The following is a 12,179-nucleotide window of genomic DNA, read 5'->3' on the forward strand; positions in this document are numbered from 1 at the left end:
ACACACTGAGACTGTTAGGCACACACTCACATTCCCGGCACAACTCATTCGGTAGCAAATTCCCCATGGCGATAGACCGGAGTTGTCCTCAGTTTGAAAGAAAGTCTTTGTAAAAGTCAGAACTATTGAAATATCGGTAACAATTCAACGGACCACTTACATCCGTGATTTTTAAAATTTTGCCTTCTATTTCACCCTTGTCTCAACGTTTACCCAGCAGAATACTTCAAGTAGCACTTCAAAGCACTGAACAAATCAATATTGACAGCTCACCTCTGGTAAGCTGCGACTCACAGTTTGAGAAACACTGATTTGCAGTAAACGGGTATTAATTCAAACCCCTTATGTGGAAATCTTTAAGCTTTGTGACGTATATGAATAATTTTAATTTTCTTAAATTTTCAAGTTTGTACGAGGAACAGGTGGTCCTCGTACAGACCCATTGCGAATAGGTCGAGTAGTTTTTCTCATTAAACTCGAATATTTATAGTGTATCGGTTTTCACGAGTATATCGGAAATGTCGAATGTTTTCACGTTCCCGTGCGACTTGGTTATATCCGGACTCGACTGTTTATGCATGACATCACTGGATTTATTGGTTAATATTGATGATACATTTATTTCATTATCATCTGAGATGGTTGAAAGTGAGCCAAGCCAATACATTACATGAGGTGTAAAATCTTTTATCCAACATTGCTTCATCACCAATGTTTGATAAAAGAGTTGCGCTGATGCACTTCCGTCCTGCACTGTGACGTATTAACTCTTCAAAAACCTGTTATTTCTTCTCCTCTCACCAGTGGCGTAGCCAGGTTTTTGTCAGTGGGGGAGCGAAATATAATAAGGTGCCTTATTCTGTTCCTCATTTAGGCGCAATTAAAAAAGTAAGTATAGAAAGAAACTTGTTAAAATTTCAATAAAAACTTCATTTGTTTGCGTTTTGTTTTCATGTTTATTTTTCGCACAACTTTTTTAACTGAAATAAAAATGTAAATAATAGTTTAGTGTAAACTACAAGATGTGCGGAACGAAAAAAATTGAACTTGTCACGACAGTGGAAAAAATATTTATATGGGTTTCTAGAACTATGTAATATTGTTTTTATCATGGGATGTGTATGCAACAGTGTTTTGCAAGTAAAGTTTTGCTCATAAGTAAAGCTGAAAAAGTTCGATTAAAACCTATATGTCCCACTTCCTCTGAGTTTTGACGCGAGTTTTTGCTAGAGCAAAATTCATAATCATAACTTTTTCCGCCTTTTTTCATCTTTGAAAAGTGCTCAATTACTTTTTGAATATCAAGTTCATTGGCTAATTTCCTTTCTATCGACAACGAAGCCGATCCCGCTAATCTTTCTTCTTTCGTGGTCGATCTTAAATAAGGTTTTATAATTTTTAATTTTTATATTTATTACCTGCTGAATGATCTTTCTGCAGAAGTACGATTTTTCCATATTTGGAAAGATTGCGTTCATTCCATGTGTAATTATGAATTGGCATTGTGCTGATATTCAAAGCTTTTATGTCATCCGATATACCTTTACAGAGGATTCTAAATAAAAGAAATTCCTTCATCAGTTCGTCTTTAAGACATTTTCGTATTCTTCAGCCTAAACAGTGATTTTTTTTCTTGCGCGTCGTCTTCAAAAAAGTGAATCGGATCCAGGGAGACAAAGTTGCACGCTGTTTCTTCGAACTGCCTGAATCTATCTATTAAGATGTTAATGATGGAATCTAGGGAGACTCGATATGCTTTTGTGATGAAGTTTCTCCGACTATTCGACACAACTTTATCTTTGGTGATCTTATCATAGAAAAGGTTTTTTTTCGCATCCGGTATTTTTTGTACTCGACAGGAATACCACATGTTCCCGTTGATTTGGAAGCAGTTGATTCTAGAGTCATAATTTTGACGAATTTTGTTATTTAAGAATGCATTCTGCACAATCATCGTAATGAGAATTGATGAATTCAATGTTGAAGGCGCGATTGAGGTATAAATTCATGAATCCCAGCATCTCCAGCGGCGATGTTTTGACGCAATACATTAGGTAACTTTATGCTACTGTTTGGGGAGGAAACCAGGGCTGAACGAATCTATTGTCCGACAATCTTGAGGCATGTAAAAATTTTAAATACCCGAGTATAAGTGAATGCAGACTCCTCGAACGGGAGGGGGGGGGGAGAGGGGCGTTGCGAATCACCGAAGTAGCGTGTATAATGAACGGGAGCGGGCAGCGAAGTTCTACCTCCATCCTGCCACCTATGTCAATAATACAATTTTTTTTCACTGAACAGGGAGGGGATGATCGTCTGCATGCTCCTCTTTCTCTGCTTACATATGTATCCGGCGCTAGTACATGAAATATTGATTCGAGCATGTGAATTTTTGGAGATTTGTCCAGTCCTGGAACAACCAGTTCCTGGTGTTATTTCAACTACCATTTTCAGATACCCGATTGCAATAATGTCTTGTGCCAGAGTACGATAATCAGTGCTATATCTGCCGCTGTTTTTCTAATGCATACATATAGATTTTGCGAAATCACTGCTCCTGGTATACAGTATTAACATGACATCGAAGATCTCAAAAAGTATACAGTAGACTTTCACTAATCCGGCGCATATAAGACTAGGGTTATGATGAAGTACTGAAATCACTGGATTACCGGAAGGTAGTTGAAAAAAAAATTAAATGTGCTGCAAATTTCTGCGCATAGATACGAACAAGGCGCGATTTCCTCATGGGCAGGGGGATTTGTCCCGGGTATCATAATTTTGGGGGTCCGGAAGTTGAAACATATATTTGTAGCGACCCTTTTTCCAACTATGTTTATTATCATCCTTTTTATTATTATATATGTCAGTGTGGCAACATGTGTATTTTTAGGTATTCAAAGCCGACTATCATTATTGTTTTGTTTACATTCGGCTTCTCCGTGCGTCTGCCACGCATGTTCACGATATCTACAGACAAAATGTTCGGAAGCCCGTATTCTGTTCCCTGATTGGTTAATTTAGTAGAGGGTGGTCAGGCCTGGCCATTTATCGTTGGCGACAAATATCCGGAACAGCTTCGATATAGGGGACAGCTTGGCGATTTTCGGCGACTTTTTTTTTCGGCGCCAAATATGTCCGACGACTCCATCAGAAGTCGCCAAAGCCGTTAGACACATTACGAGCGCCGAAAAAAAAAATCGCCTGCATAGAAAACAATATGAAAAATATCATGAAACACAAGAGAAATGGAAACATAAATAACAGCTGAATTGGGCGAGCATAAAAATGCTAAAACCAACAAGCATAATTATAATAAAAAAATAATTAAAACCCGGACTCTCTTTCCGAGAATCTGGGTTCTTATAAATAAATAACGGTCCTGCATGTTGTATAAATAAATATACTCTATGTATTATAAATTAAAACCGGGACTCTCTTTTCAGGAATCCGGGTTCTTATAAATAAACAACGATCCTGCATGTTGTATAAATAAATATATTCTATGTATATATATTCTATATATAATATAAATATATAATAATATATAATATATAAATATATTCTATAAATTAAACCCCGGACTCTCTTTTCGGGAATCCGGGTTCTTATAAATAAACAACGGTAAAATAAATAAAATAATAACGATGCAGGGGCATCCTGCATGTAGAAAAGAATAAATATTGGAAAATATTAAAGGTACAACCTGAGGGAAAATATATCCAAAATAAGGTATTCCAATTAATCCGAGACACACACTACATCGTATATACGGAAGGAAGAGAAAATATGAAGAACTATCCCAACGGTTTTTCAAAACGCCGCGGCTATAAGGTGACGTCATTTGGAAGAAAAAAAGAGAGAGAATAGAATGGAAAAAAGAGAAAACCAGTTTGAAAATGGCAGTAAAACCCGTTTGAAAGACGCGCTAGGAACACGGAAAAACAACCACCAGCGTCACTCCCTCGCAGAATTCTTCGAATATTCTGGAACAACGACAACCCAGCAGAACAGCAACAAACCAGAGCGTGCCAATGATGGCAACTTATCGCCGGAAAAAAGTCGCCAACTTGGCGTGTCCCCTATATCGAAGCTGTACCCCACAAGCATCACTTTTTCCCTCTGGCGTTGTGTTAGATGTAAATACAGTCAAGTTCGGTTATAACATAGCCCTAGGTGATTCGAGAAGTGTATGTAATAACCGACGTGTATGTTATAGAGAGGTGTTGAAATTAGATTACGTAGCCATGATATATATGCATTATTGAGATTGTCGTGGAAAAAATAAGCTTATACCTCATTATACCTCACATAATTGAACTATAATATAACATGAATATATAGTTTTTGATTGGTACCTGGAAATTTATTTAGAAAACGAGATAATATACAACAACATGCAGATATTGTTTGAAATGTTAATATGAGAGAGATTTTTTTGAGTTTATGCTAATGGTTTTTCCCTTTGAAGTTGACAGTATTGTACAATTAAAAAATTCAGAAAAAATAATCCCACTCTGTGATGTTCATGAATTCCCCAATTAATAATACACTTGAATTGGCCACCAATTTCAACTTGAATTGAGACCACGAATAAAAAAAGATCACAAAGTTATAAAAACAAGTAAAAATTCCATATAATTCGAAAAGCATAGACGATAAAGTTCTGCACAGCAAGATAGGATTTTATAAAATGTCAACATTTCATTGCCGAAATAGTTACATTTATTATCGACAGGTGACGTTAAAGTTTTCCAATTATAATATTCAGTGCTATCTGTTGGTTAGGAAGTATAACTATTCCATCCATGTATTTTCGCGTTTATTGACAAAAATTTAGGTCTAAGATATCACCCGTATACAATGAATGTTGTCCATAAAAGGCTGTGTTTTTGACTATATAATACACTATCTACCAATAAGTATTTGGACACCTATGCAAATGACAATATCTGCGGTCCTGAGATACGTCACACCCTCCGCCGGTATATATATAGTGTAGAAAACAACATTGGCATTAGTCGCATGCAAGATGCCACGCAGTTCGGAGCTCTCTGATTTCGAGAAAGGTGTAATTATCGGGTACCACAAAAATGACTGATCCTTAAGGGACATATCTAGCGAGCTGAAGTACCCAAAATCGACAGTGGCCTATGTGATTAAGAAGTGGAAGTTGAGCTGTGATTGTCGGAATTTGCCCCGAGTCGGCAGACGAACGAAACTGGGAGATAGAAACCGACGGGTGCTGTCCAGAGAAATTCGGAAGAACCGCACCCAACCGATGGCCCTCATCCGCAAGGAGTTTCAACAGGCATCCGGGAGTATTGTTTCAATGAATACCATCCGTAAGGAAGCACATCTGATTGGTTTTCATGGTCGTGCTGCTGCCCATAAGCCTTTGATGACAAAGTCCAACCGCGTTGCTCGGTTAATGTGGTGCAAAGCACATCGAAATTGGACCGTAGATCAGTGGAAACGGGTTCTTTTCGTTAACCACGTTGTTGGTGCTACGACCGTGAACTTGCGTTTTTGGCTACCGGCGTTTTACGGTTTCCGATGAAAACAGATGCTGTCATCTCACCTTCTGAAGATGTTGTCAAGCATACGGTAGGCTCTTTTTGAACTTTTCTTGATTTGTGTCGCAAGCGCCACGATGTTAACGACTCGACCCGAATCGATGGAAATCAACCCAGTCGCAGTAAAAATGCCTCCGTTCTGGCGAAATCGCTCGGAATTGTGGTTCAAACAGATCGAATCGCAATTTTTGTTCTCCAATATTAGCGCTGACTCGACGAAATTCAACTATATAATTAGTAGTTCAGATCAGCAGGAACTCTCGGTCATTTCGGATATCTTAATGAATCCACCAGCTAGCGACGAATCAAGGTTCACCCTCTACCGTTCGGATGGCAGGGTCTGGGTCTGGCGTCTGCCTGGAGAACGTCTCCTGCCAGAATGCATTGTTCCAACAGTCAAGTTCGGCGGAGGTGGAATTATGGTCTGGGGGTGTTTCTCCTGGTATGGACTGGGACCCTTGGTCCCCATTCATGGTAAGCTCAACGCCGATGCCTACTGCACTATTTTGGATGACGATGTGGTTCCTACGTTGTGGCAGTTTTACGGGGTGGACCCCTGTTCCAGGACGACAATGCCAGCTGTCATACTGCGAGGTTAACCAAGGCTTGGTATGGTGCCAATGGAGTTCATCGAATGGACTGGTCTGCCCAGAGCTCAGACCTGAACCCTACCATGTTCTGGGACGAGTTGGATCGCCGAATTAAGGGGTGCCATACCCGTCCAAAATCGGTGAAGGAACTGACGTCTTCTCCAAGCCGAGTGGAAGAAACAGAGTCTATGTATGCCTTAAACGGGTAGAACAGTGTCATCTTAACACAAACTCACCCGAGCCTGGCGGGATCGTCTTCAAATTTTCTTTAGTATACATGTAAATTCATAGGCAGACCGTTTTTATTCAGGTAGGACCTCAGAAAAATCTTCGCCAGACATCCACCTGCGTCTCAGGTAGCTGTTTAAGATCTGAAGTTCTCTTACATAGCCAGAAATTTTTTCTGCGGGGAGAGAGAAATCTACCTGTCGCGAATCAGTGTATGAGTGTATGTGCGTGGGAGAGAGAAGATGTTTTTCTCATATATTTTGTGGTGTCAGATTTGACCCAGACGATTGTGACGTCATTAACGAAACCCCTCTCCCTCTGTGTTTTGTTTTTGCTTTTCTCTCTCTCTGTCTGTAGTGTACAAGATATAGTTGAAACAATGCTTTCGGCTCGAATGGAAGCAGTCTTTTTTCGAATGTGCTAGAGAATTTGTACAGTATGTATCATGTGTATTAAATAATATTTTAATCCAGTTCATCCTTCCTGTCAAAAGACAACTGCGTTTGTTTCTCGGGTAGAGATGCACAGTTGAAAGAAATTTCGAATGAACCCTTCATAACATTTTTTGGCGCCCGAACAGGGACACGAAGGACATCGTGAACTTACGAACACAGATACATAGTGCTTTCTTTTTTTTTATTTTGAGTTTCGCTGAGCCGACCATGGAAGCACTGAAAGTAAAAAGAAAATCTCTTCGCACGTCGCTGACGGTAGCAATGAACGCTATTGCAGAAGAGCTGCAAAAAGACACTTGTGATTCAGAAAATCTTCAAGTTCTTCTCAATCAGATGTGCGATAAATTTGAGAGATTGGATTCCGTCCAAACAAGCATTTCTGAACTGTTTGAGGAAGAAGAATTTGAAAGAGACTTCCTTCAAGCTGAAACCTACCGTGATCGATTTCTAGCTCTCAAATTGAGACTAGAAAACAAGGTTTTTTCACAAGGAGCGAAATCGCAAGTCGATGACGATAGCGTGGTGAGTGTAGCTGCTTTTACAACAAAGCGAAAGTTCAAGCTTCCGAAACTGGAACTAAAAAAGTTTTCTGGGGATGCCAGAGAATATCTTGGATTCTGGAGCCAGTTTGAAAAAATTCACGAAGATCCAGATATCGCTACGGAAGACAAGTTTCACTATCTCTCGCAGTGTATGGTTCCGAATTCTCGAGCTTCGCAGGTCATCAACAGTTTTCCAATGACAGCGGAGAACTACGAAAAGGCTATTACGCAAATGAAGAATCGCTTCGGTCGTGAGGATACACTAATCCAAGTTTATGTGCGCGATCTTCTTCATCTTGTCTTGAGCAACAACAGTGGTTCCAGGAAGGAGTTCAAGCTCGCAAATCTATACGACAGCCTGGAGACAAAATTACGATCATTAGAGACTCTAGGTGTCACTGAGGATAAATTTGCAAGTATTCTTTTTCCACTAGTTGAATCATGCCTTCCTGTGGATATCTTGAGAGTTTGGGAAAGAGAGCGAGGAAAGATAGAAGGTAAGAGTGACTTGGATTCTATCTTAGAATTTTTGAGAAACGAAGTGATATCGGAAGAGCGAGTTGCTTTGGCTCATGCCGGAAATGGCTCATGCTTTGAAAAAACCAAGAGACCAAACAAGCTCGTCGCTGAAGAGCTTTGTATTGCCACAGCTAATGATTTAATGGTCCATCATAAGATTGATAAACAACGCATGCTTAAAAAGACTGACGAATCTTGTATATTTTGTGGTAAATTTCATTCGTCAGATAAGTGTTTTAAGACAAGCTCACTATCATACGATGAAAAGCGAAATTTGATTATGAAAAGGGGAGCTTGTTTTGCATGCCTTAAGAGAAATCATATCTCGCGAAACTGTAGAGCCAAAGTCAGATGTTCTAATTGCAATAGAAGACATTTGTCAGTAATGTGTCAAGGAGACTTTCCCACTGAGGTTAAAAATGTAGAATTAGAAAGTACTAAATTAGAGAAGGGAGATAACGTACTGACAAATCAAGCAACCGATTCTGATGTTTTATTGCAGACTCTGATAGTTAGAGTAAAGCATGGTGATCGAGAGAAATCTATTAGAGCCATCATTGATACCGGGTCCGAGAGAACATATTTGAAAAAAGATGTCATTGATTTTTTGAAACTTGACAGTTGTGACGAGATTAAATTGGTCCATAAACTGTTTGGTGGTGTTGAGACAAAAAAAAAATTACACCATAAATACAAAGTTCATGTTAAGAGTCTTAACAACCAATGGAGTTGCAATATGTTCTGTTTAGATCAGACAAAAATATGTTCCGATATCAGGAGTATATCAAACGGTCCATGGATCAGTGAATTGACCAAATGTGGTATTCATATCACTGACATGGAAAATCTATCATATCGCGTTGAACCCGATATCAAATTGCTTATAGGTGCAGATATAGCTGGTAAATTGCTAACGGGAAATATTAAATCATTGAAAAGTGGTCCAGCTGCTGTACAAACCCATCTGGGATGGACTCTAATGGGAAAAATGCCCAGAGTAATTGAGAAAAACACTCCAAATCATGCTTTGTTAACAACATCGTTATTTCTCAATGCTTCCTGTACAGAATTATGGAGATTGGACACTTTAGGCATCACTGATCCCGTTGAGTCACAAACAACATCTGAAATCCATGAGCAGACAATACAATATTTCAAAAATACCTTAAATGTTGATTGTGATGGAAGGTATGAAGTTGCATTGCCGTGGATATTGGATAATTCGCATTTGCCCACAAACAAAGGCTTGGCAGAGAAACGACTTTCAACTACTTATAAGAAACTAATTGTTTCGAATAAAACTGATATCTATCAGGAAGTTTTTGATTCGTGGTTGAAAGAGCAAATTATCGAAAGGGTGACTGACGAAAAACAAATGCAGGTTCATTTTCTCCCGCATAGACCAGTATTCAAGGAATCGAGTGAGACTACAAAAGTGAGACCTGTTTTTGACGCATCAGCTCACGTTACTGGGTCTCCTTCACTGAACGACTGCTTATGTAAGGGTCCAAATTTAATCGAGATAATTCCAACGTTATTGAATCGCTTCCGGAAATTTCCTATTGCAGTAACCTCTGACATTGAAAAAGCTTTTCTACAGATTAGTGTTAGAGAAAAAGATAGAGATTATTTGCGATTTTTGTGGAAAAGGGATAAAGATCATATAGTTGTGTACAGGCATAAGCGTGTAGTGTTCGGAGTCAATTGCAGTCCTTTCTTATTAGCTGCTACACTGAATCATCATCTTGACAAGGCTCCTGATGGCCTATCCACTACAGCTAGAACTCTGAAAGAATCTTTTTACGTAGACAACTGTGTGTGCAGCCTGAACTCAGTTGATGATGCGAATAAGTTTATAATAGAATCGCAACTACTTCTTTCATCCGCAAAATTCAATCTAAGAGACTGGAGGTCCAATCATTCCCTTGGTATTATCACTACATCACATAGTACGGATCCCGTTCCAGTTCTTGGCCTAAACTGGGATTCAGAGAATGACCTACTTTCCTGCAGAGTCGAGCTACCGGAAGAAGAGAAAATTGTAGCTAAGAAAGGGGTTTGGCTTTCATTGGCAAATAGAGTATTCGATCCCATTGGATTTACTTCACCGGTCACTTTGCTTCCTAAGTTAATTTTACAAGAGTGCTGGAAGCTAGAGTTGAAGTGGGATGAAAATTTACCCGACCATTTGGCCAAACAATTTTGGAAATGGGTAAAAGGCATACGATTGATTCCTACTATTAGTATACCGAGATGGGTGAATCTAGGTCGATTTACTGATAAGAAAGTCAGTATTCACATATTTTGTGACGCAAGCAAATATGCTTATTCTACTTGCATTTTTTTGAGAATCGAAACAACGGACTGTGTTTCAGTGAATTTCGTTCAATCACGTACCAGAGTTGCTCCGTTGAAGAGCATAACAATTCCTCGCTTAGAACTTTTAGCATGTTGTATTGGGGCGAGATTAGGCAGCACCGTTATTTCTGACATGGACATACCGGAACTGAAGGTTTACCATATGGAGATCGAACATAAACTGGAAGAACAATCGCCCCCGGATCCAGTTTTGCGAACAAAAAGCGGAAGAAAAGTGACTGTTCCTGAACGTTTGAGTTATAGTTAAATTTTATTGCGTACTTTGTGATGATTTTTTTTTTAATGATTTCGATATTTTAATATGCTATTCGGAATTTTTTACATTTTTTTGAGAGTTCATGTCATTATGCTTCGAGAAAACTCTTTATCATTTATTTTGGTAAGTATTGTGATATATCTGAATATTTTTGTGAAAATTTTATGCAATTAGTATAATGTTTATTTTGATCTGAGAATATTGAGTTTGATTGGCATAAACTTAAGGTGGGAGGATGTCGCGAATCAGTGTATGAGTGTATGTGCGTGGGAGAGAGAAGATGTTTTTCTCATATATTTTGTGGTGTCAGATTTGACCCAGACGATTGTGACGTCATTAACGAAACCCCTCTCCCTCTGTGTTTTGTTTTTGCTTTTCTCTCTCTCTGTCTGTAGTGTACAAGATATAGTTGAAACGATGCTTTCGGCTCGAATGGAAGCAGTCTTTTTTCGAATGTGCTAGAGAATTTGTACAGTATGTATCATGTGTATTAAATAATATTTTAATCCAGTTCATCCTTCCTGTCAAAAGACAACTGCGTTTGTTTCTCGGGTAGAGATGCACAGTTGAAAGAAATTTCGAATGAACCCTTCATAACACTACCCCTTTCAATGACCTTTTTTGTTTTGAGTATACCCAGCATAATGTTAATTCTTGAAGTGGTTTCCAATTGGGTTGTTGAACAGCACTCTTGGGTACTAGCAAGCAATAGGCGAGATGAGTTTTAAATCATTAATCTATAGGGAAATTCAAAGGCATCTCGTTACAGCCCTCGCTCCTCTGGACCGGTTATTGGTTGACAACGAGGAAAAAATTTTAAGTTTGGGAAACTGGGTTGATCACTTCTCCATCGTGTCAGAAGTATTTCAATCATATGGGTGATTGTCTTGAGCTTCACATAGGAAATTTTTAATTTCTGAATCGATTTTGGAATTATTTATTCTAATAATTCAGGATTCTCATCAATTTTGGAATTATCTCTATCATTAATTCTGAATTTTCGATTAGTTTTGGAATAATTTCTTAACTAAATTTTAGATTTCTTTCATTCATTCCTAGAATTATTTCTTTCATTTATTTTAGAACTATTTCCTTCATTTATTTTAGAACTATTTCCTTCATTTATTCTAGAATTATTTCTTTTATAAATTCAGAAATTACAGTATTTATTTCTTCTTGCATAAATTCTGAAAAATTACTTTTTTCATTGATTTCGAAATTATTTCTTCAATGAATTCTGTGGAATAAATCGTTTTTCAATGTTTTCAACTATTTTCAGAAAATGATCAGCGTACCACACGTTGAAGACAAAGCGAGAAAATTTGCCGAGAAATGTATAAAGAACGTGATGGTAACCTCTCCTAGCAAAATTTCCCTTTTGATTAAATTTTTCCCAAAAGGGAAAATACTTGACTAATTTTCACCTCCTCATCATCTGCCGGTGAAAATTAGTCAAGTATTTTACAATAGAAAAGTATCGCACAGCATTAATATTTTTTATTTTTATTCAAAAAATTCTTTTGCTTGATGAACTCTCAAAATTTCCCACAAATGCTAAGAAATTTCCCACTTGGCCAAATTTTGGCCAATTTTTCCCACGAATATGCCATGAGTTACCATCACATCAATTAAAG

At 38.2% G+C, this 12,179-nt stretch overlaps 2 protein-coding genes across 5 annotated transcripts in view; both read left to right on the plus strand.

Moving 5' to 3' along the window:
* Positions 1-12,179, plus strand: part of LOC149078246 (ankyrin repeat domain-containing protein 49-like) — a 107,463-nt gene that overhangs the window by 21,286 nt on the left and 73,998 nt on the right. For 2 of the 4 annotated variants that reach the window (XM_089241861.1, XM_089241859.1), the window contains exon 2: positions 11,825-11,896. The exons of the other annotated variants lie outside the window; for them this stretch is intronic. The gene's annotated coding sequence lies outside the window, so the exon portion shown is untranslated. The remainder of the gene's footprint in view (positions 1-11,824; positions 11,897-12,179) is intronic. 4 annotated transcript variants of the gene reach the window in all.
* LOC149078247 (uncharacterized) lies at positions 7,057-10,536 on the plus strand. Its single transcript, XM_089242115.1, has one exon. The coding sequence runs from the start codon at positions 7,057-7,059 to the stop codon at positions 10,534-10,536; it is 3,480 nt and encodes a 1,159-aa protein (XP_089098241.1).

This window comes from Pholcus phalangioides, unplaced genomic scaffold, assembly GCF_987345545.1.
Source record: "Pholcus phalangioides strain wild (caught in Gottingen) unplaced genomic scaffold, Ppha-v1.0 ptg000014l_1, whole genome shotgun sequence".
Lineage (NCBI taxonomy): Eukaryota > Metazoa > Arthropoda > Arachnida > Araneae > Pholcidae > Pholcus > Pholcus phalangioides.